This window comes from Bubalus kerabau, chromosome 1 (genome assembly GCF_029407905.1).
Source record: "Bubalus kerabau isolate K-KA32 ecotype Philippines breed swamp buffalo chromosome 1, PCC_UOA_SB_1v2, whole genome shotgun sequence".
NCBI lineage: Eukaryota > Metazoa > Chordata > Mammalia > Artiodactyla > Bovidae > Bubalus > Bubalus kerabau.
Window position 1 is genome coordinate 201,891,099 of NC_073624.1, and position 26,162 is coordinate 201,917,260.

The 26,162-nt window shown below is 37.0% G+C and overlaps 1 protein-coding gene and 1 long non-coding RNA gene across 2 annotated transcripts in view; both read right to left on the reverse strand.

Annotated features, from left to right (window-relative positions):
* LOC129629845 (uncharacterized) overlaps nucleotides 1–3,110 on the reverse strand; it is a 98,076-nt gene extending 94,966 nt beyond the window's left edge. Inside the window, exon 1 of the long non-coding RNA XR_008703346.1 lies at nucleotides 2,680–3,110. This is a non-coding gene — a long non-coding RNA (uncharacterized LOC129629845). The remainder of the gene's footprint in view (nucleotides 1–2,679) is intronic.
* Nucleotides 3,111–14,369: 11,259 nt separating this feature from the next.
* PRR16 (proline rich 16) overlaps nucleotides 14,370–26,162 on the reverse strand; it is a 183,321-nt gene continuing 171,528 nt past the window's right edge. The window contains exon 2 of the mRNA XM_055550142.1: nucleotides 14,370–15,730. Within this exon, the coding sequence (XP_055406117.1) occupies nucleotides 14,975–15,730 (756 nt within the window). The 3' untranslated portion in view covers nucleotides 14,370–14,974. The remainder of the gene's footprint in view (nucleotides 15,731–26,162) is intronic.

Sequence of the window (26,162 nt, forward strand, 5' to 3'; positions counted from 1 at the left end):
AAGTAATCAGTGACATACCAAGATCTCTGTTGAAATATTTGATAATTTTTTTGAAATGCTTTACAACTTTTTTCGATCCATATCATCTTATGACAGGCTCCAGTTCAACTTATTAACTGGCAGTATTTATTTCTAAGAGTAATTACAACCATATCAGAAGAGAGCACTGCAAATTATTTGTAAGTATTAATATTAATAGTTAATGTATACTTTGAATATTTTTAATGATTATATGTCCTTATTGTAAGCTTATGCTCTAAATGTCAACAATAACTTATTTCTTTAGCCAAAGAGCATAAAAACAAAGGAATAATAAAATTTAAAGTTTGTTAAATTTAGTGAAGGATATAAGCTGATCATGAAAAATAAACATAATTAATAGAAAATTAATCTTGAAGTAGTTATGCAGAATATTATTTTTCTAAATTTTGAAAATTGACTTCTACTTCCTTTACATAAAAATGAAAGATATATACAGACACTTAAAGCTTGTTTAAAGCACATGTGGAAAATACCACAATATATTTGAGCTTGTTATAATTAATTAACATGACTTGTAGAAAGAAGAATTTCAGGGAGGCCATGAAGACTGTAAGATTTCTAGCAATGTCAGGATATTATATTTTATACTTTAGCTTAAATACATCATCAGAAAATATGAATAACAAATGACAGTGAATTATTGTCATAAAATTAGGATAATATTCTATATTCATATTTAACTTAGAATTACTGATTCCTTGTATATTACAGATACTTAAGCAATATTCTTAAAATGTTTGCACTTCTACTTTGGGTTTCTCTCACAATTTAATATGAAGTTTTACTTTTCACTTTTTAAAACAACGATGCAGTAAATCACAGAAACTTTGAGTGGCAACGTAATACACAGAAGACATACATTCCCCGCTTTACATTGACCTTAAGTACATCTCTAGCTCAGGGATTATCTTTTTAATGCTGCATTAACCAAAACAAGATTTTAGTGCTCCACATAAGCCCTTTAAAATATAGATTTCTAAGTACATTCTTCTCTTGCTTATATGGGAAAAGGAAAATCTAAATACACTCCATATGGATTTCATGCTGCTGCAATTAGGATAAAATAATATCAGATGTATCATTCTCTGTATATTATTATTTAGTGGTTCTTAAAATGCTGATATCCTAGAATCACTTGGGTAATTTAAAAATAGTCTAATATTGAGCTGACTATGAGCGATTCTGATTGAACTGGTTCAGGATAGAACATGTTGTAAATCTTCCCAGGTGATTCTGATATTTGGCCAGCACTGAGATCCACACTGGTATAGCACAAAAGCAAAGGAACAGACTCAGGACATCTGAAATATTCCTTAGCACAGTGATGCTCTACTTTCTATACCATACAGCTCTAAGAAATTTTAGAACATATATTCTGGGATTTCTTCATCTCTCCATCTGGAAAACATCAGTTTTTTCTTTGGTACCATTAGCACTCCTTTTTTATAAAAACCCTGCATTTATTCTGATTTGCAATAACATCCCCAGATCAGCAAAGGAGATTAAAAAGAATCTCAAGCCAATGGAGTCAGTCTCCCACACTTGTGAAAATCCTGCTTTCCACAGCACTGTCTGCTCAGAAGCTATATATAGGCATCTTTTATCCTCTCTACCACCTTCACTGGTGTTTGTTTCCTCTCCTTGTTTTTGGTTTTTTTTGTTGTTGTTGTTAAAGAAGCTATTTTCCTAGGAAGTTCAGAAAGGAGTGTAAGAAACTGTGTTCTTGTATTAGCTTCTGTGTTTGAATTCTCACACTTAAAACAAAACAAAACAAAACAAAACTTCCACAGTTCTGTTTGCCTATATAAGCCCAGATGCATTGTTAGTATTTAACTCAATATAGAAAACAAGTTAAGATACCTAAAGGTAATATATACTACCAGTTCCAATTCCACTCCTCTGTTGTTTAAAGGACTAGTGTGTATCAGCTGCTGTTTATATCAGTCCTTAGGTTATAAGTATAGCTTCCCTCATTTCATGGATTAGGAAATTTATGAGGTCTAACTTTTATAACCTAAGCTAAGTAAATGTCACACATCTTAACCATCAGCAAGAAAGCTCTCACACACACTGAACCAAAGATACAAAAATAGTCTTTTCAAATTTCATTCCAATCTCCCCAAGCATTGCAAGGCACAATACATTAAATAAGAGCCATGGCAAAAGCTATAGGAAACGGTAATCAATAAAACAGTTCACAGCAGACTGTTCACTCCATGAGTTCTGTCAACAAATATATTGAGAGGACTGCTCATCTTTATCAGAATGATTTTATCAAGCACAACAGAACATTCTGGATTCAGTTCACAGAATAAATGCTCTAACAGAAAACATGGGGGTTCAGTTTTCTAGGCTTAGAAAATAAATTTTATGTTAAGTGCTGAACTGAACCGTGGAAAAATAATTAGAATTTCCTCAGTGAGAAGAAAATTTATACAACTTGTATATTTACTCCAGTAAGTGGAGCCAGGTTTAGGGTGGCTTAAGGAGAAGGAAAAAGCAACCCACTCCAGTACTCTTGCCTAGAAAATCCCATGGATGGAGGAGCCTGGTGTCCATGGGGTCGCAAAGAGCGACTTCACTTTCACTTTCAAGGAGAATGCTATCTATAACATTCCAGTTGCAAACAGTATTTACCTCTTTTTTCTTTGAGTCTGGCAGTGTAGTCCTTGCTGCCTGAGAGTACTGAGATGTCCCCGACTATACCAGCGTAGTGATCTGGTAGAGCTTAGGTAAGATGGATCCTGAATGCATGCAGTGAAAGACAGTATAAACCTAACTAAAAGCCTCCTTCTCATGAGAACATTTACAAGACACACCTGACTTTCAAAAAGCCCTCTTTATACAACACACCTGAGTCACAAATTTCTCATACCAGCCATCTACATTCCTGGGAAGGAAAATGTCTTTCTTCCACATTGCTGTCAAAGTAGAGTGTATCTTCAAATTCAAAAAGATATGTCAAATAAAATAGCCACATGCTACATAAACTTAGTTTAAACAGTAAAAAATACAACTCAACCTTCACGTATTAAGTGTATAGCCTTCATTTTATTCCATTGTATTCGGCTCACTTGTTAGATATGAGATTTTAATTGCTTACCTTTTTTCAATTTTCTTTTTACTTCCCTTCCTTCTCTTTGTCTAGCACTTTCTGAGTATGTTATAAACCTTACATTTCTAGCTCACATTTTCTTGCTTATTTCTTCTCTGCCAAGATCCCATTTCTCATGCATCAATATGCAGCAATCTGCCTTCTACTGGAAACTGCTTAAGTACCCAAGAATACATTTCATATCAAGTGAGGAAACTTCCAGTTCTCTACATGAATTCGAATGAGTTTACTTGTCCTACTAAGAAGTCTTAGTAGGACAAGTAAAGACAAGTAGTCCTTAGTAGGACAAGTCTCTTCACTTCTCTTAAGTGAAGAGACTGGATTTAATCATTGTAAGTTTCTTTTACTCTAATATCCTTTTTTATTTTTTAGTGAAAGTAGATAATAAATAATTGCCTTTCAATAATATTGTTAATTTAAGAGATAATATGCATTGAAATTCATATTTGTTTAATTAATAGTTGGGTATTTTTCCCAAAGGCATTTTTAAGTTTTATACTTTTGAATTTTCACCTGTGTTGTACCCATTTTACTATTGTGGGTTTTTAATATTTTATTTGTAATGAAAAGATTGAGATAAATAGTGGAAATCAACTGAGCAAGATTTAAAAAAGCTCCTCTCTTGAAACAGAGAGGATAAATTATTTCAGTCTGGGCTCAGGAGAAGGTACAGTAATAGGAACTGAGTAAGGCCTGTTAGGGGAGAAAGCAATGGCATCCCACTCCAGTACTCTTGCCTGGAAAATCCCATGGACAGAGGAGCCTGATGGGCTGCAGTCCATGGGGTTGCTACGAGTCGGACACGACTGAGTGACTTCACTTTCACTTTTCACTTTCATGCATTGGAAGAGGAAATGGCAGCCCACTCCAGTATTCTTGCCTGGAGCATCCCAGGGACAGGGGAGCCTGGTGGGCTGCTGTCTATGGGATCACACAGAGTCGGACACGACTGAAGCGACTTAGCAGCAGCAGCAGCAGCAGCAAGGCCTGCCAGGAGGTTGGCCATTTTGACTACTTGGCAGGAACTCCCTTAGATTAGGTTGAGCTCCCTTAGATTAGGTGCCTTGGAAAGGCTTTTAGTCCCTAATTAGCTCCCTAGATTAGCAGTCTCTGAAAGGTTTTTGCTAGAACTGAACTGCCAAGCCCACATTTAAGAATTTTAAACAGAAGATTATCCTGAGTCTTGAAATTTTCTGGATTGAGATAAAACAGTGAAAAGAAAATTTCTCTGTTGGTATTTGCAGAATTGCTTTTGAACTGTGGTGTTGAAGAAGACTCTTGAGAGTCCCTTGGACTACAAGGAGATCCAACCAGTCCATCCTAAAGGAAATCAGTCCTGAATATTCATTGCAAGAACTGATGTTGAAGCTGAAAGTCCAATACTTTGGCCACCTGATGCAAACAGCTGACTCATTTGAAAAGACCCTGATGCTGGGAAAGATCGAGGGTAGGAGGAGAAGGGGACAGCAGAGGATGAGATGGTTGGATGGCATCACTGATTTAATGGACATGAGTTTGGGTAAACTCTGGGAGTTGGTGATGGACAGGGAGGCCTGGTGTGCTGAGGTTCAAAGACATGGTTGCAAAGACATGGACAGGACTGAGGGACTCAACTGATACTGATACTGATCTGCAGAATAGTCTGGCAGCTGAGGTAAGAGTATGAGTGATAAACAGGAGGCAATGTAATGTCAGAATGTAGGTGATAAAAGCCTCTCTGAGGAGAGTGTGATTGAGTATGGCATTCCCACACACACCCCCACACCCACACACACAAACTGGCAAAAAATTCAAATCACTTGGGTAAAAGAAAAGGAGCAAAGGAGAAGTAGGGTCCAAATCCAGCTTAAATCCAGCTGAAAATTGGAGCTTTGATAATTAGAAGATCTACTGGGAAATCATAAAGAAGAGCTAGGCTTCCTTGGTGGCTCAGACAGTAAAGAAACTGCATGAAGTGCAGGAGACCCGAGTTCAATCCCTGGGTCAGGAAGATGCCCTGGAGAAGAGAATGGCTACCCACTCCAGTGTTCTTGCCTGGAGAATCCCATGGACAGAGGAGCCTGGTGGGCTACAGCCCATGGGGTTGCAAAGAGTCAGACACAACTGAGCAACTTTCATAGAAGAGCTATTTTAATACTAATTTTCTGTAATACTGATAATAAAGCCACTCAGGAAAAAATAAATCTATTAAAAAAGAATATCAGTACTATATCTAAAATGTTAAGCAGAATGTAGTCATTATTTGACATAACTATAAAGTTTTGGAAAACAAAGGTGAGAGAAATCCAAATATTCCATTTTTGTCCTTAAGAGTGACTTGAATTGTTGGAAAATAATTGTTTTGGATGATAATTTTGGACTATTAGCAATATTTACTTATACTTAAGTCATAAATCACTGTGATCAAATTACTTTTGGTTCTTAGTCTTTTGAGGAGGTACCATACCATTTCAGTGTAGTCAAGTATATCACACTCTGTTTAACACAAAATAAGAGTTAATACTTAGTCAAATTTTAGTAATATCACCGACAATGTTTGTAACCACAAACACAGACATTCCTTTTTTTAAACAAAAGCTTGATGATTTAATCTCTTATTTGACCAAACATTTTTAGGAGTTATAAAGGCCCAGTGGTATTAGACTTTAATTAATTTGATAAATTATATTATAAATGAATTTACTCTTGTACTATTAAATATTATCATAAATAATTAAAATTAAGCTATACTTGTCAAAACAGTTTAATAAACTGGACTCAATTGTAGTCACCTTGAATTTCTAGCATGTTCATTTTCTAATTCACAAAATCTAATAAGTCAAGAATGAGATTTCTTCATTTGAACTAAGAGGGTTCTAAGAAAATTATTAGGCTTACTTGAAAATAGTAACTTAAAAAACTATGTAAAATGAAAATGAGATGAATAAAATATCATTAGCATCAAACTAGGCAAAGACAACTCAATCCATGATTAATATGGAACATGGTAATTTGGTAAGAAGTATAAACTGATCTACATTTGTGTGAGGTTTTACTATTAGCAAAATACTTTCACATTCATTAAATCATTAGGGCTTTATAACAACATGTTGTAAGGTATCCTTTAGAGGAGAAATACAAGGACTTCCCAGGTGGCTCACCATTAAGGAATCTGCCTGCCAGTGAGGAAGAAAAAGATTCAATCCCTATGTTGGGAAGATCCCCTGGAGTAGGAAATGGCAACCCACTCCAGTGTTCTTGCCTGGAGAGGAGCCTGGAGGACTATAGTACATGGGGGTCACAGAGAGCTGGACACGACTGAGCATACACACACATAGAAAAAAGTTTAGGAAATTGGGTGCTAGTGGAGGATGGTTAGTCTATCAGTATTACTCTGGTAGAAATAATACGTGTGGTATCAGGCAATTTGGGGAACAAGTACCTCATGAAGGTATAAACAAAATAAGGCAGAGGAAATGCACATCAGGAAAGAGACATGAGCTGGAAAATAGTGGGAATTTGAGCAAATAAAGCAGAAGAATGATGGAACTTTTTATGTAACTCACTCTGTGTCAGCAGAGCTTTCATCCTATGCAAATAATATAATGGAATTTATTATTAATTTTCTTTCTTTCTTTCTTTCTTTTTTTAATTACCAAGACATAAAGTAAACAGTAATTAGGTATGCTGCCATACATAATTTACTTAGCACCAACCTAGAGGAAGAGTTTGGGACGTGTTTCTGATGTATGCAAAGAATAAGGTGGAATGATTTGGTGATTTTTGTCTGTTCATTTGTGCTACAGGTTACAGACTTCTTGAATCCTAAAATTGCCTACCTGTGTTGCTTCATCCATTTTACCTTTCAGCACTGCTGTCTAAGAAGAATGGAAGCTTATGGTTCTGATGCCATAGACATTCACTTGGGGTTTGAGAAATTGCAGCATCCTTCTGCTGATCTTAATCTTCTTGCCTCTTACTTTGTACAGGAGGACTGGGTGAGCCCAGAGTACACACAGGGAAGTGGATAGTGACTCAAGAACTCTGTGCTGTGTTTAGTTGCTCAGTCATGTCCGACTCTGCATGACCCTATGGACTATAACCCACCAGGCTCCTCTGTCCACGGAATTCTCCAGGCAAGAATACTAGAGTGGGTTGCCTATTAGGTAGAAAATAACACAGTTAATCTTCATTTGAAAGCCAGCTTCAGACCTAGTTAAGCAATTTGACCAAGAACACATGGGAAATGGGAAAATTGAACCTCAAATCTAGATCTTCTGGTTTCAAATTTACATTTTTATCCTATAAATTAACATTATAAACATGACATGTTACATTATCTATGACAAATTTCTGTAGTAGAATGTCATATTTTTTTTTACTAGTTGGGGTAAATAAGTTGTCAAAGGTTGATCTATCGTTATGAGGATAGCTATTCATATAGTATCCTAATATACTGAAAAATTCTTCATTCAAAAATTGCACTCCTCAAATGCTTAAATAAAACATATATGTTGGCGAATAATCTCAGAATTCAATTATGGTAGCTAGTCAGTCAGTTCAGTTGCTCAGTCATGTCCGACTCTTTGCAACCCCATGAATTGCAGCATGCCAGGCCTCCCTGTCCCTCACCAACTCCCGGAGTTCACCCAAACTCACATCCATCGAGTTGGTGATGCCATCCAGCCATCTCACCCTCTCATCCCCTTCTTCTCCTGCCCCCAATCCTCCCAGCATCAGAGTCTTTTCCAATGAGTCAACTCTTCACATGAGGTGGCCAAAGTACTGGAGTTTCAGCTTTAGCATCATTCCCAGGACTGATCCTTAGAATGGACTGCTAAGGTTGAGATAAAATCTACCTGTCATCTTCATAAATGCTGTCAATTCCCTCCACTAAATTTTTAGCAAGGCTGTTAGAGTCACATCTTTTCTCTCCTTCTTTGTTTAAACTGACATGGCATTGTAACTTATGGTGAGATTAAACAAATGTCAAGTAATATGAAAAGGAAAGAAAAGGAAGTCTGTAATATATTCACATTATACACATGCCAAAAAATTACTCCTTTGGAAACCATGATTGAAATGACTGGTACTCACCCATATGTGGATATCCTTTCCTTTCTTGAGGATATGGGGATGACAGAAAGGGCTACCTGACTAGTTTTGGCCAATGACACAAACAAGGACTGAGGAAAAGGAACAGCTAAGGTTCTGCAGTCTTCTCTTCTTCTGTCGTGGTGATTTTGGAAGAGGATGCATGGCCAGGTGCTGGAGACACATCCAACCCAGCCTGGATCACTGAATGGCCACCTGAGGTACACCTGCCCTGGAGAGTCTGAGGGAATCAGGGTAAACTTGGAGTAGACGAGAAACAGCTCAATGCTTCTGTGATACCAGTTGTTTGCTACCACAGCATGCACTCGTCTATCTTGCCTTATGTTTTTACTTTCTATCTGCCAGCATCTTTCAAGTAAGTTTCACTTGAATGTCTGTAAGCTTTATAGATGACCTGTGCACAGTGCAGGGGCTGTGCTTTGAGCAGTCCTGAGAAGGGGTGAACAATGTGGGCTGTGGAAGCTGACTTCCTGCCTTACAACCCTGCTGTGATCACCGCCTGGCTCTATGACCTTGAACAGCAGTGGCACAGTTTCCTCATTTGTACAATGTAGATAATAATACAGTGTCTAAGACATTGCATTTTTAGGAGGGAAAAATGATACTATGAGGGAAAAATAACACAAAAACACACAGAAGAATGACCCAAGGCAAACCATTGATAAGGGCTAGATAGCATGTATTGTCAACATCAACTCTAACCTACCCAAGGGCACATGATGTTTTATTTAGCTGACCCCAAATTCCCTTTGGTGGTTAGGATAATTGACAACTACATCATCAAATAGTTGAAAAAACCTATCTATAGTCTAATAACAAAAGGATGGAAATGCTTTTATTAGAGCTCTAATGCACTGGTTCTTTAGATAGATCCACAGAGTGGATCTATTAGCTGTCAGGGTCAATGTTAAACAGATGAAACTCCTAAATGAAATACCAGTAATGGAAGTGACACAGGTATTGTCAAATGGTATTACTACTATAAAATCAGAGCTTGTTAGGAGAAAAATAATCCAGAATAATAGACAGCCTTTGAACTTAAGATAAAAAACCAGAAAGGCAACACCTCTGGTATAACACATGAGAAAATGAAGCTTGAATTATTCAACAGCTCATTCATTTTGATGGTAGGGAAATTGCCTGAAATCCCTTTCACATTCTGCAAAGATCAAACATATTAGGAATGTCAAAATAATATTAGACATCCCCTTTCAAGAGTCAAAATAACTCCTCAGAACAAAGGAAAAAAAGGGCAAAGTTCAGGGCTCTAAAGAACGTAATTAAATGCTGATATTGTGGGGGAAAAAACATGGAAGTCCTGCTGGTACTATTAATAAAATGCCAGCCAGTCATTTACTAAGGGGTCAGTTTTGGCAAAGCACTGAAACTGAGGTCCTGGATTTCTTCACTTTTAAATCAGGTTAATAATTTCTATTTTATACATTCATATGAGAATTAGAAAAAACTAATGTATGTAAAGTTTCAGAAAACATTAAAAATATTAGTTTATCCATCTTTGATCAGTCTGGAAGTCAGAAGTCATAAGCAAAGTTTCCTATGTATTTTGCTTGGTCTTCACATAGTTCTATATCCCACGTTGATCTAACTATGTTGTTTTTTTTTTGTTTTTTTTTAATTTAATTTTATTTTTAAACTTTACATAACTGTATTAGTTTTGCCAAATATCAAAATGAATCCGCCACAGGTATACATGTGTTCCCCATCCTGAACCCTCCTCCCTCCTCCCTCCCCATTCCATCCCTCTGGGTCGTCCCAGTGCAACAGCCCCAAGCATCCAGTATCGTGCTTCGAACCTGGACTGGCAACTCGTTTCATACATGATATTTTACATGTTTCAATGCCATTCTCTAACTATGTTTTAAACAGAATACTGTTTGCAGAGCTTCTTTATGTTCCACTCTGCTGCTGCTGCTGCTAAGTCACTTTAGTCGTGTCCGACTCTGTGTGATCCCGTAGACGGCAGCCCACCAGGCTCCCCTGTCCCTGGGATTCTCCAGGCAAGAACACTGGAGTGGGTTGCCATTTCCTTCTCCAATGCATGAAAGTGAAAAGTGAAAGTGAAGTTGCTCAGTCGTGTCCGACTCTTAGCGACACCATGGGCTGCAGCCCACCAGGCTCCTCCATCCATGGGATTTTCCAGGCAAGAGTACTGGAGTGGGGTGCCATTGCCTTCTCTGTTCTAGGTTTATCCAAAAGGACCAGAATGATAAATCCAAGTGCTTCCAATGAAATAACACCCTTCATAAGGGATGCTCCACTAAAATGCAGCTAATGCAGTTTTATGGGCTCCCCTGGTGGCTCAGTGGTAAAAAAATCTGCCTGCCAATGCAGGAGATGCAAGCTTGATCCCTGGGTCAGGAAGATCCTCTGGAGAAGGAAATGGCAACCCACTCCAGTATTCTTGCCTAGGAAATTCTGTGGATAGAGTATGGTCAGCTACAATCCATGGGGTCGCAAAAGAGTCAGACATGACTTCGCGACTAAACAACAACAATGCAGTTTTATGTTCAACACTGCTGCTTGCCCAAATGGCAGTATCACACCTATCATTACTTCAGAATCAGGCGACTTACACAATTCTAAAATCGTGAAAGGTTTAGTCTAAAAATTTGAATACAGTGTCACAGTTCCATATGGACTCAAAAAATGTCTGTGATGTTGCAACAGTATCTAGTAAACGTCAGATTCTGTGTACTTTAATTATGTGATATGGAATTTTATTGCTCATAAAGCATTTCCTCACTTAGAAAACATCACTAGGTACAAATGCACAACCATGCAATCTTTTGCTACAAATTCGAGTGTACATTACAGCATGTGAAACTGGGGAAAAACCAGAGAAACGGGAAAGAAACCCGAACCAGGACAAATACAAGACATTGCGTTATTGCCTATATTCCATGGGAAAAAATTCAGTCAAGGCAGTGATTCAAGCCTTGATTACATCATTCCCAGAGCAATTACATGTGGAACTACTCAGCCTTTTCTTCACGGAGCATCCAAGAGCTATAATTAGAACATGCAGATAAAACCTCCTGCAGAGTTTCAGAGACTGTGTAGCTACTGTTTTTGGTGATGTTAAAAGCAACTACTGATTTGTCTAAAGAAAGCCATATAATGTACAGTGCCTTATTTCTTTATTCATTAAGCAGTAAGATGCAGGCATAATTCAAACCCAAGATTTTTCAGGTTAATTAAATCACTTCAGTTAATGGCAGACATTTTTTCATAGACTATTATTAAACTAATAAGAGGAGGTATGAATATAATCAGACTGAAGAGTGAGGAATTTCTTTTCTTCCATGCCCTGTATTTTTTAGCAGGTATTTTATATTTAGCTTAAGCATGGCCTAAAAAAATCAGTTTTATTTCCTTTTATAACTCCTATAACTACTGAGAGATGGAAGAGAACTTTGGTCAACTTTCTTTTCTTTTCACCACTTAGCAGTGGAGATACAATAACCTCTCATCACAAAAATGGGACCATCTGTGTTTAAACTAACAAGACAAAATTTTTCCTTGTTGTTCAGTTGCTAAGCTGTGTGTGCATGGACTGCAGCATGCCAGGCTTCCCTGTCTTTCACCATGTCCCAGAGTTTGCTCAAATTCATGTCTAGTGAGTCAGTGATGCTATCTAACCATCTCACCACCTCAGCCTCTGCCTATTTTTCTTATTCCAATTTAATTAATGGATATAGGTTTTTGAGCCATATGTTCTACCTTTCACTATAAAGAGATGTGGTCATAAGCAGTACTACCACTTTACATTTTGTAGAAACATTATCTTCCAAAGGAGTATGGAGGTCAGCTTTTTGGTATACTATTCCATGTAGTAGAATAAAAGAGTTAAAATCATGATGTGAAAAAAGACCATGGCCTTAAAGATTTGGGGGGAAAAAAATCCTACTTTGGTATATTCAGGAAGAAAAAATATAGACCATGTTTTACGATGATTTAATAAATGACGTGCAGAACTTGCATTTCAGAATTTAAATTTCAAAAGCAAAAGTTGGCTGATTACGAAAACTGCACTGCCACTTATGACACTTTAATTGCAAGTTTCCAGGCAAATATTATGACACTCTATGTTAATTACTTTCCATGTTTTACAAGTTTATATATATTTAGAGGCATGACTAAGTTCCAGGGAATGTTAAAAAATTATTGGGCAAAAAAACCCCTATTGGCCCAATATATTCTATTCTATACATTAGTGAAAAAATAAATAAATAAAAAGGAACATATGGGACAAAAAACTAAAAAGAATGGCCAACGCCTGCTGTAATCTACCATTTAATGTTGACTAAGTGATAGACTGTAATAAGAGAAGAAGGTCAGCAACTGTAACTGTCTTAACGCTGAGGCTGAACTCAGCTTTACAGGCCAATAACTTAGAAATGTGTTAAATAAAAACAGGAGTTGTGGTTTTGGCATATGTCACTAATCAAACATAAAAATATGATCTTTTATGAGGTAGCTTTGTCTAAAATTTGAGGAAGAGAGATGGCTTTGAACCTCAGAGACTGTGTCTAAGCATCTGGCTCAAATATCCTTAACCAGCAAGCTTAAATCATCCAGCTTATTCAACTTGCTTTACTGCAAATGAGTTATCTGCTCCACGGATGATATGCGGCTGTTAGTAAGCTCAATTTTGAGGTCCAGGTTGGTTCCCAGACATCACAAGGTTCAAAGTCTCAAACTATAATTATGAGGTCACAGTAATTGGCCGTGGAAGAAAGAGGGCCTGAAGAGAGAAAAGAGCAAGTCTTCTACGACTATAATATCAAAAGGCCTAACACCAGATGGACATTTGAAAGGATGTAAATATTTAAATCTAGAAAGGTGATTAAATCCTGGGTTTACTTATAACAAGCCTAAATGAACACATTAAAACATTAAGAATATATGTGTAATTCTGATATTCAATAAGTCAATTATTTGTTTACCTGGCACACATTTATTAAACATACAGATCATACAGTTAATACACTTTACATTCTGGTCTTTGATTATTGGTCTTGTGTTCTCTAAGTTTCTGAAAAGTTGAATTTATTCTGCTTGCATTATCTTCATGTCCAACACACACACAACAAAAATCATGCAGAGTAAATTTTCAACATGATATCTCTATTTTTTTTTCCTTATTTCATTGTTCCTTTAAAAAATAAACTTATTTTCTTTAGGAAATTATGCCTAAAATATATTATCACTTTAAATAGGAAGTTGTTCAAAAATAGTATTCCAAATTATTATGATATAACTTGAAAAAGGCAACAAAGAAATATGATTGAAGAGTACCTCTCTGCAGCAGCAAAAATTGAAGTTTTGAGATCAAAACCCAAATATTCAAAAGTATTACAGTATTCCTTTTTAAGTTGCATAATAATCAAATCTCCACCAAAGATGACTCCCTCTACTCCTGCCACTTTATGGACACATTTTGCTCAGGCACTTACCTTTCATCATGATTCTAAGGGAGTAAACCCATTTCTCACTCCAGGGCAAATCACACTATCAGTCCAAATCATGGTAGTTAAGAATTGGGTAAGTATCACCTAAGCTGACAAATTAAAGAGAAGCACATTTATTGGATATTAGAAGGAAAGGATTTCCTCTCTCCCTTCTATAGAATAACAAAGAACCCTGGCATATTTCACCTCTGAGGGGAATCAGCTTAAGGCGAATGCTAAAAACATCCTGTTCCGGAAACATCTGTATTTTCCCGTACGATTCTCCTATAAAAGAGGGACGCCCTCGGGGAGGCAGAGAGCCTGATGATGCAGGAGGTGAGTCATCCCACTGCTTCAGTGAGCTGGTTTATGGAGCGTCCGGGAGGCCTGCTGAGAGTGAGGGGGACCTTCAAGGGCTGGCATGCACTAGATCATCCTTGAGGGGCCAAAATGGAAGCACACCATATGAAAATGTGTACAGTCCTATTTAGTACCTGGATTATGATATTTAATTTGAAGCATTCTGACTTATACTCACAGTGATCTCCAAACTCTGTCAAGAGTTGCTATCCATTTTGATGTAAATTACCATGGGATTGAGTGAACCACTGCTTCATTTTAATTCCGAGGAACATTTGGTTTTGTCATTATTTACCATTGTTTATTGACATATATTTCCACAGACCAAATCTTTCATTACATATATAGGTGGACATAGGATCATAATTGTATAGCATAGAAAATAAACCTTCTTGTATCATCCTCAGCATTTAATTATGCAAAACTAGTGACATACATCTTTAGAAAAAAATAATAAAATAGTCCTTCAGTATTAAAATTTCTTATTAAAAAGCATGACATTGAAGTTAAGAGTATGGCATGTTATTAATGCATAGATGAGTCAGGCATGAATAAAATGAATCTAATCCCATATCTTATAGTAAATCAAAATCTTTGACATCTACAGTTTGTAATGGGTTAACTGAAAAAAAAATGATATATTCAGTTTTTTCATTATTCTGTGGTTTCTGATCATGTAACTTTTTAAACAATGAATACTCAGGATATAAACAACGTACTGCATACTTACCAGGTGATTTTTATGTCACTCTGCTGAATGCAGGATAAATATATTTGGGCTTTTTATTGCTTGAGTAGAAAGTGCTCATTACTTATTATTTTATGTTTATAATATAGAAAAATTAAAAAAAAACACAAAAAAACAAAAAAAAATTCTTTTAAATGGCATACATCACACTGTTGTAGTGGTGGACTTCCTCAAGATCGTCTTCTGTGGTTTTGGTGCAGTGGGAGGAGGCACAGTTGCAGGTCTGAGGGGGGGGAAGCTGTTACTGTGGCTTATTCCCAGCCCCCCATTTTCTAGTGGAAAAGGAGGGAGATGAGGGGGAAGTGGGTGGGGAGGGCCTTGGGGAGGAAGCTTTCCTGGTGGGTGGACGGGTTCACTGTGTAAGTGGACCTCCCTGTTCTTTACGTGATACCTGGTGTCACAGTCAGGACAATAGCCATGGTACTGGACTTTTTCATTAAACCTTACTCGTTCCCGAGGCCCAGCTTGGGGGCACCTGTCTTTTTCGGGTCTGTGCATCAGAGGCTGCCCGGGAGCCTTTTCCAAGTTACTGCTGGGTTTGCAGTAGATGTCTCCGTTGGGGATTTTGGTTGGTGCCCCAGGGAAGCCTCCATTTCGCAGAAGGGTGCCATTGGTCTTTACCGGATTGACAGTGGGCACCACTCGCTGGGGGTCTTCACACTTCACGGGTGTCAACCGTGGAGGAGGCGCTGGAGGGTTTGGCTTTCTCAGGACCGTGAGGATAGCAGATGGGTGGGCTGGGGGCTTAATGAGGGGGGCATTGGCCTGCACTTTGATCTTCTCTATGCTGGAGGCTGTTGTCCCGCTTGAGCTACTATTCAGGGTGTCCGTTTTGGAACTGTCAGTCATCTCATCCTCCAGCTGTAGGTCAGAGGTCAGGGTATCAATCTGGTCAACCACCTGGTAAAAAGGACAAGGTAATCATGTTGAATAATGACCCGAAGCAAAATATACCACAAGTGTCTTCCTATTTCATAATCAAATATGGGAACAGGGACTAATACTGAATGGTGAATTCCATTGTTCTTAAATTTTCATTCAACAAATTTAGAATATCTACCAGAAGAGCACAAACTATTTGATAACATAATGATTTTACATGTCTAGAATATGTTATTTATGTATATGTTCTATCCCTGACTCTGCTGTATCCAAAGAGAAAATCTAATACAGAAACGTAACTGATTTTTAAAACTGATTTACAATGTTAGGTTCAGGTATACAACAAAGTAACTTGATATTTTTAAAGGTTACCCTTTATTTAAATGTATTATAAAATATTGGCTATATCCCCTGTGTTGTACAGTATACCCTTGTAGCTTATTTATTTTATATGTAGTAGTTGATGCCTCTTAATCACTTACTCCTATTTTCCCCTCCCTTACCCTTCTCCCCACTGGTTATTAAACTGATTTTAAACAGAGGAGGGAGCTTTCCTTCTGACTTACCCTGTAGAAAGCATAGGAGAACATTAATCTCATGCTAAAATGAAACAAAGCCTGATAATCTGCAAAAATCAAAACTTTTCTAGAGATTATCAGAGAACTGAGATCACAAAGTAACCAAATAAACTGAACTGTAAAGAGCTCCAAACCCTGTGAGGGTAGACAGGACACAAAGACTGTTCCATCTTTGGCCAATCACAGGGCAAAGATGTAGTATACAAAAGTGAGTAAAGAAAACAGCCAAGACATTAAAGAGCAATTAAAGGCAGGGGACCCCAGACACAATGTAGCCTGTTCTCACTTGGTGCCCCTTTTTCCATAGGCTTCTCTGAGGGCAGGGAGAGACTGCAAAGGGTCCCTCCTGGGCACAAAAATTCACCCATTTCCCAGATCCTTCTTATACAACAGAAGCCTTCAGCACTAGGGGGATGGCAAGAAATCCTCTAAACTCTAAGACATAGGCAATGATCTGCTGCTTCTAGGCTGGAAGAAAGAGTGTCTATGTCCTTGGTGAAGGAGGTGAAACATTCTCTTGGATCCAGAAACCTACACTACTTTTGTCTGCTACCACTTGGGGGAAGGATCCAACTCATAGCTGCTCAGTATATGCCAAAGACACAAGACAGAATCAGGAAGTCAAGTAAGACTGCAGGCCCATCACACCACAATGCAGGATCAACCCCGAGTGTAAGAGAGTGCTTGTGAAGACATGGAGTTCTAGGCCATTCCTTTCTAAGGCAAGTTGGGCAGGGCCAGTGGAGAGCCATGGAGTTAAGGAATCCAGCACCTCCTACGACCGGCCAGCTTAGAGTCTCTTCGCTGTTAAGTCATGGTCTGGGATAGCCCCTGGGAAACATAGTCTCGGCTCAAATGCTCAATTTCAGAGCCAGGAAGTTTGACCCTCTGTCATTTACACTCTCTGAAGTCACAGATCTTAGAGACCATTCTCACAGCTGCCGTCCATGTAATATTATGTTTAACGATGAAGGAAGCTATGGGTGACTTTAGAAATAATTTATTTTCAAATGGAATGAGTCCCTTCATCTCATGTTTCCATACTTAGGCTTTTTCCTCCTCTCTGACTCAGGCTGAAGTGTGTTCAACTGTGAAGTTAGCCCTTTGACACAAGATTGTGCTCAAAATGAAGACATCATAACCAACCAGAAGGTAGAGAGGACACGGAGAATCTACTTCTTCCACACGTGAGTCTTCTGTGATTGGTTAATACTAGTACCATGAGAGCCAGGCCTTCAGTTTTAGCTCCTGAATCCATTCACTTCTCTCCATCTTCCTTTCTTTGATCCCAGTCTGAGCCTTGCCTCCCCTCTCAGTTCTATAATCTCAGTGATCTTTTAAAACACGGAGTTGTGTTTTTGTCATTCCCTGCTTAAAACTTTCAATACCTGCTCATTTCTTCTGTGATACATATCAATTTAGCATGGTGTCCAGGGGCTTGCAAAGTCTCAGTGTTGTTCTGGTAATTGTTGAATAACTGGCTCTTAGGGATATGTGTGAATCCTGATTTAAAGAGTTTGCCAATTTCCATGGTGTGGTCTCATGCCACGGTTAACTTCAAGTGAGTAAGGCAGCATCACTGAATGTAAGACTGGGAAGAAACATGTAAGTGTGTATCATTATAAATAGTTTCCACCATACCAGTAAAATAGACATAAACTCAGGAGTACAAACACATATTAAAATGTAGTAAAATAATTAGGAATGACTAGAATTAGACAAAAACTTTTCTTTTTAACGTAATGTATTTAATATAGGTTTGTATACTTCAATTTTCAATAACAGTTATTTCACAAATGGCTCACAAGATTTCTGAAAATAAAACAATTAGCCCTTTTTAGCCAGTATGAGACAGTACTCCTAATGACCTTCAATATGTTGTTGTATGTGTGTGTGTGTGTGTGTGTGTGTGTGTGTGTTAGCCATTCAGTCTTGTCTGAGTCTTTGCAATCCCATGGACTATAGCCCACCAGGTTATTCTGTCCATGGAATTCTCCAGGCAAGAATACTGGAGTGGGCTGCCATTCCCTTCTTCAGGAGATCTTCTCCACCCAGAGATCAAACATGAGCCTCCGGAATTGCAGGCAGATTCTTTACCACCTGGGCATCAGTTGTTGTTGAGTCACTAAGTTGTGTCCGACTCTTTGCAACCCCAAAGACTATAACACACCAGGGTTTCCTGTTTTTCACTATCTCCTGGAGTTTGCACAAACTCATGTCTATTGAGTCAGTCATGACATTCAATCACCTCATCCTCTGTTGCCCCCTCTCCGCTTGCCCTCAGTCTTTATTAGCATCAGTATGTTTTCCAATGAGTTGGCTCTTTGCATCAGTTTGCCAAAGTATTAGGGCTTCAGCTTCAGCATCAGTCCTTCCGATGAATAGTCAGGGTTGATTTCTTTTAGAATTGACTGGTTTGATCTTCTTGCTGTCCAAGGGACTCTCAACAGTCTTCTCCAACACCACAGTTTGAAAGCATCAATTCTTTGACTCTCAGCCTTTTATATGGCTCAACTCTTATACCATACATGACTACTGGAAAAACCATAGCTTTGGCTATATGGACCTTTGTTGGTAAAGTAATGTCTCTCTCTCTCTCTCTTTTTATCTCTTCTTTTTAATTCGCTAAGTTTGTCATAGCTTTTCTTCCAAGGAGCAAGTGTCTTTTAATTTCATGGCTACAGTCACCATCTGCAGTGATTTTTCAGCCCAAGAAAATAAAATGTGTCACTGTTTCCACTTTTTCCCCATCTATTTGCCATGAAGTGATAGGAATGGATGCCCTGACCTTAGGTTTTTGAATGTTGAGTTTAAGCCAGCTTTTCACCTTCATCAAGAGGCTCTTTAGTTCCTCTTCACTTTCTGCCATTAGAGTGATTATCATCTGCACATTTGAGGTTGTTGATATTTCTCCCAGCAATCTTGATTCCAAATTGTGATTTATTAAGCCCAGCATTTTTCATGATGTACTCTGCATATAGCTTTTAAATAAGCAGGGTGATAATATACAGCCTTGATGTACTCCTTTCCCAATTTGGAACCAGCCTGTTATTCTATGTCCAGATTTAACTGTTGTTTTTTGACCTGCATACAGATTTCTCAGGATGCAAGTCAGGTGGTCTGGTATTCTCATCTCTTCAGGAATTTTCCAGTTTGTTGTGATCCACATAGTCAAAGGCTTTAGAGTAGTCAATGAAACAGAAGTAGATTTTTTTTTTTTTAATTCCTTTGCTTTTTCTATGATCCAATGGATGTTACAGTTTGATCTCTGTTTCCTCTGCCTTTTCTAAATCCAACTTGTACATCTGGAAGTTCTTGGTTCACATACTGTTGAAGCCTGCCTTGGGGAATTTTTAGCATTACTTTGCTAGCATATGAAATGAGTGCAGTTGTATGGTAGTTTGAACATTCCTTAGCTTTGAGAACCCTCTATATTCAACTCGAATAATATTCCCTTTCTTTTCTCACACTTCTTGATATTCTTTTGGATCCTCATAATTGCCAGTCTGCTTCCCACCCTAAGGAATTTGAACATACTACTTTTTCTTGAAATGCTCTGACTTCTCCTCTTTGTCTAATTAACTCTTACTTTTTATAAAAATCTTAGCTCAGGAGTTAAACTTGTGAAGTACATTTTCCCCTCCTACTGCAATTTCCCTTATTGGTCTAGTTAATTTGTTAAATATTCACAACAAAACATTTCTTTCATTTAAAGTTATCACATATTTTTTATATTATTTGTTTAGTAGTAGCTGAGCATTGGAATATTGTCTTCTCTCTAGATCTCAATCTCAGTGAGACTGAGGATCTTGTTGGTTTTTACTCTTGGATCCTAAAGACCAAATATGTGAATGGTATACAAAAGGGACTCAACAAAACTTGTATGAATTCACTGAGGTTGTTTCTTTGATTCAACTGTGAGCAAAAGCACTTCTTTTTCTATTTGATTTTTGAAGGTGTTACTTTAAAATTCATAATCACTGAATTCTAGAATCAAATCAGGGGAAAATGACTTAGCTATAAATGATACACAGAGTTTAGTTCAGTTACTCAGTCATGTCTGACTCTTTGCAACCCCCCACAGACTGCATGCAGCATGCCAGGCTTCCCTGTCCATCAAAAACTCCAAGAGTTTTCTCAAACTCATGTCCATTGAGTTGGTGATGCCATCCAACCATGTCATCCTCTGTCGTCCCCTTCTCCTCCCGCCTTCAATCTTTCCCAGCATCAGGGTCTTTTCCAATGAGTCAGTTCTTCATATCAGATAGCCAAAGTATTGGAGTTTCAGCTTCAGCATTATTCTTTCCAATGAATATTCAGGATTAATTTCCTTTAGGATGGACTGGTTGCATCTCCTTGCAGTCCAAGGGACTCTCAAGAGTCTTTTCCAACACTACAGTTCAAAAGCATAAATTCTTTGGCCCTCAGCCTTCTTTATAGTCCAACTCTCATATCTATACATGACTACTGGAAAAACCATAGCTTTGATTAGATGGACCTTTGTTGGCAAAGTAATGTCTCTGCTTTTTAAATGATGCACAGAGTAGGTATCACATTCTCTAGCTCTTGGCCAGATATCATAGAAATTCAAGTGGAAGGACACCTAAATATCATGATAGATAGATGAACATCTTGGCTCATGTGTACTGTGTACTGTTTAACCCAGAGTGGTTACCTACCTAAGCCTTTTTTTTTAATCTTCAGCAAAGGAGAGAAAGCTAGTCTACTGTGAGGAAAGTGAAAGTGATTTTCAGAGCTAAATACACTGCCTGGGGCCCTAATGGTTCAGTAGTTCCTGACTGGTCTTTATCTGTACAGTGCTATTTCCCAAATGCCTAAAAATGCTAATAGAACAACAACAACAACAGAAAAAAAAAAAACAGAAACAAGCAAAATAATGCCTCCATGGAACAGGGTATCGAGTGGAATGGGCTGACATCAATGAGGTTCTCAAACAAGTAACTATAAAAGCACAAATGCCCCAGGTGCTTTGAAAGATAAATACAAGCTATTATAAGAGGAAATAAAACCATGTGAGAAAGTGGGTGAAGCATTCCTGAAGGATGAGTTATAGTGAACTTGTAGAACAGGAGTGATTCTAGAAGTCCATTTAGGAAAGAGCCTCATCAAGATACTTGGATAGAAGAGAACCCTTGAGTGTGAGCAATTTAGAGAGGACTCCTGGCTGAAGGACACTTTGAGAGACAAGGCTGGAGAGTTGGATAGCAGCTATGCTGTGAGAGTCCTAGTTATGTTGTGATAAAGGACTACATATTTTTTAAAGGGTTTCAGAAGTGAGAGAAGCAATATTCAAAGAAACAATGAATTCAGTTTTTCAGAACTAATTAAAGAAGTATGCAGAGTCTCAAGCAGGAAAGCATAAGCGAGCACACAACCAGAGATACTACAGTGAAAATACAGAGCATTAGAAAGTAATGATTAAAGTTTTACAACAACAAAATAAAACACCAACTATTTACACAACAAAATTTAGACTGACAGGAGATTTTCACACAAGCAATTGAAGCCTCAATAAAATTTAGAAACATGTTTCCTACTGAAAGAAAGAAATTGGATATGGAATATAGTGTAACTTTTCTGTAAAAGTGAGAGTGAGATAGACATTATCCATCAGAGATGAAAAATAATGAATGAAATAAAATTGAAAGCTCATGTACACACACACACATACACACACTCAAACAATGGGATAAAAGTTACAAAGAAGTAATTCACATAAGTAAGCTCCAAATTTTCAAAAATCATACCCTCAGTCTCACAAGTAATCAAGCTAGTGCAAACTGAAGAAAAATGAGAAAGTATTATTTTCTTCTGAGTAGTTTAGGAAAAACGAAGCAGTCCGATGGTTCTACTTGATGAGGTGAGTAGATGGGAACTTTGTATATTGCCAGTGGAAATGCAAATTCAGTGCATTGGGAAACTTTTTGACAATGTCTTATAAATTGGATAAGGTTCATACTCTATGGAATAGGTCTTCTAGGAACAAAGTCTGGACTATTCTGGAGAAATTCTAAGAGATGTGCATAGGCTTGAAAAAGCACAAGGATAGTTCTTGTATTTTTTTTTTTTCCTTTTTTGGTTTGTTTTGCCATTGCAAAAAATTGGAAGCAACCTACATATCTGTTAGTAAGTGATAAGGTAAGTAAATATAAACTAGTTCAAATGAAGTAACTACAGCTATACGTATCAACAGTGATAAATCTCAAACACCTTCATTTGAGCACAAAAATGTTAAAAAAAATCCACTAAAAGTATAATATATACTGTTTATATGTAGAAGCACAGATATTTTAGTTTATACAACATGAAATAACTGATATACATTAAGTTTAGGCAAGAAGGAAGAGGAAAGACTGTCAGGAGACATCAGCTACATCGATGAAATATTTTCTTTTAAAACTTCACATAAAGTAATTATGATAAAGTGTTAACATTTGTTAAGTTCAGGTTATATTTGATATAGTATTTATTTTATGTCATGTGTAAAGTCTTATAATTGAAGATAAAATAAATATTTATCACTACTTAAATAAATTTAGAAAGAAATAGAAGTATTTCTCAGAGCTGCCATGTGGATAACACATTGAAGGCTGCTGAAGTTTATTTATTTGGTGAGTTAGAGGATATTGCAGCCAAGTGAAAGATGAATAAATCAACCCGACAAGGGATACACTGTATCCTTATAATTACACTTCTATGTTTTGCTAACAGAATTTCAAAGTATCATATTGCAACTAAAGGAATTATAACCACAGGCATGATGGGATTAAGGGGAAAACAAAATAAAAGAAAGGAGGACTAGAGAGACATGGTGCAGATATATAGAGGAGAGAAGGCAGCATGACATCAATCAAAAATATAAGAACATCCACACCTAAACATCAGGAGCAAAGGAGAAATGTGTATCTCGAACTTGAAACTGAGTCATCTGTCCAAGTGGAATCTATTTATGGGAGTGAAACAGCAAGACTTAAAGAAAGGATAATGCATTCAGTGATCCCAGGAAGTTTTCTTTCTTGTTGGAAAATAAATATGAAGGTTATAAACTTGCTTAAAGATTCGTACTAAAAATTGAACCATTTTTTGAGGCAGAAGGCAGTATATGCTTTTGAAGGTATTTGTGTCAATTTATACCCTTTTCTCTGAAAGTAAATAAGATTTAAAAATAGCAATAATCATAATTCATCATCAAGCCTGATCAACAGAAAATAAGCTAAAACTATAATGCAATTTTTCTTCTTTTTATGTGGGGTCAATTTGGTTTGACAAATATTTATTGTACAAATATTATTAATCTGTTACTATATGAGACACTGAGGATTAAGACATGAGGCTTCTAGTTTAATAGATACTGATCATATGTACTTAGTGCCTTCCTTTGCAAATCATATTCAAATGAGAGTAAAGAAATAAAAGCAGTAATAAATTCAGAAAATCTTCTCGAATTGTGGTCTAAGTGTGATCAGAGATTTTTATAAGTACATGAAAGTGAAAGTGTTAATCACTCAGTCATATCCCACTCTTTGTGACCCCACGGACTGTAGTCCGCCAGGCTCCTCTGTCCATGGGATTCTCCCAACAAGAATACTGGAGTGGGCTGCTATTCCCTTCTCCAGGGATCTTCTCAATCCAGGGATTGAACCTGGGTCTCCCACATTGCAGGCAGGTTCTTTACTCTCTGAGCCACCAGGGAAGCTCGTATGAATACTTGAGTGAATGAATAAAAAGGTGGTAAAAGCACTGATGGAGTCCCAGAAGGATTCCAAACTTGAAAATGAAATAGAGAGACAGTAGGAGCGAGAAATAATGCAAAATTTAGGGTGTGAAATTGCTGAGTGACTATCTTTCACAATGGAAAATAGTTTGTGTCAAATGGTGCAACAAGACTGGCAATGTGCTAACAGCTTACATCCCAAGATAAACTGAAATTCTTGCTGTAAAGAGACTGAACAATGTCTCTGGATAAGAAGGCCCTAAATGTGATTGGTAGCATCTCAAAACTAAGCTCTTCTCCCTTATTTTTATCACAATAATAATATTAAGTTTTTCCATTGGGAAGGTGGTAGAAATGGGGCAAGAGCAGCTAGCCTGTCTTCTAAAGTACTGCATGCCATCTGACATATTCACAATCTTCAGTCAGCATCCTGCCTTTTCCTGTATGTAGGAGAGGCTGATAAAACATCTTAATAATTCCAACATCCCAAAATAGAAGGACTAAGATGAATGAACAGATCAATATTACGATAAAGTGATAAAGTGACTGTTATTAGTTAATTAAGAGAACTTTGTAGTAATTTTAATTAGTGTACTAGAAGAAGTTTGAAAATATATTGCAGCTATAAAATAATACAATGTTATAAAAGAAGAGACATAAAATAAGACACATTTGAAGTATAAAACATAAATATAAATATAAAGAGATATTTTTAAGAAAATTTAAAAGAATCTAATAAATATTCCTAATCATAAATCAAAAATATTTTTTCAAGGAAAATGTAAGAAAAGATTTAAAGGCATGGAACACAAGAAAATGAATCTTGCAGCTTCAATGACTGAGAAGTTCTAGTAAAAATGGGGGGAAAAAAGAAAAAAAAGTGGGATTGCAATAATGAAAAAAAAGAGGAAATTTCACAGTTGACAATGCTAGGAGCTTCAGATGGAAAGAGTCAATTGAGTGCTAATCAGGATGAATGAAAAAGAAAACAAAGTCAATAACTTACCAAATAAACACAGAAAACCCAGAAAGAGGTGATAATTAAATAATCATCACAGTGTCTTCTGGATGAGTGGAGGGTGAAAGACATTTTACCAGTAACCTCCAAAGGTCTGCGGCAAAAATAATTTTAACCCTGATTCTATAGTAACTAAATCAACAATTTATTATAATGAAAAATTAAAATGTTTAGATATTAGGACAATTTACTTCTCTTGTGTCCGTGCTTTAAAAGTTAAGGATATTCTATAGCTCAGTAAAATGGAATCCAAGAAAGGAAGAAAGCACAGGATGCAAGAAACATAATTAACACAGAAGTGTGAAAACAAATTTAAAAAATTCAAGAATGATAACTATACTAGAGTCCCCAAAGTGACTATTCTAAGCTAAAACAGGAAATCAGAAGACTTCAAGAAAAAAATAATGAATTACATTCAACGGTCAAATAACTGGAAAGTTGTCAGCACATCAGTGATAGGGAAAAGAAAACTATTGCAGTGAGTGATGAGTATAATGGATGTAAAAAGAGAATCCATTTGAAACTTAAGCTCTCTTTTGAAAGATTCAGGTTTAGAAATACAGGTGTAAATTTATTTCTTTGTGAGTTCATTAGCAGTGTTTCATTCTACTTTTATTATTGAGGTGCTGGTTACTGAATGAAAGGAATGTTTCCTTGTGAATATTTAACAAATATTTTGTGGCACCATCCAAAAAATGCATAAAGTTAGCTCCTTGACAGAGGATGCACATGGACATACATATTTTAGTAGGTTAATTTCTTTTTAAGTCAAATTGTTTTGTAGCCATGGAATGAACAGCATGTAGAAAGTCCAGGTCTAAATATAAAACTCTAGATATGATTTATCCAAAAATGTTAATGGGTCTTGGCAGCCTTAGAAAATTACATAAGTATCAGTTTATCACAAATAACAGTTTATGTTATTTAAAGCACTTGATCCAAAATTAGTAACTACAATTTGCAAAAACGAAGATGTTTAATTTTTTTAACTTATAATACAATAGTACCTGGTTTCATTTAAATCATTTCCTCATAGAACTGCAAGCATTTTTGAAGGGCTGTTGGAGGAAGTAGAAATCCCCCAAATTATCACACACAGTTTCTAAATGTCATCTACCC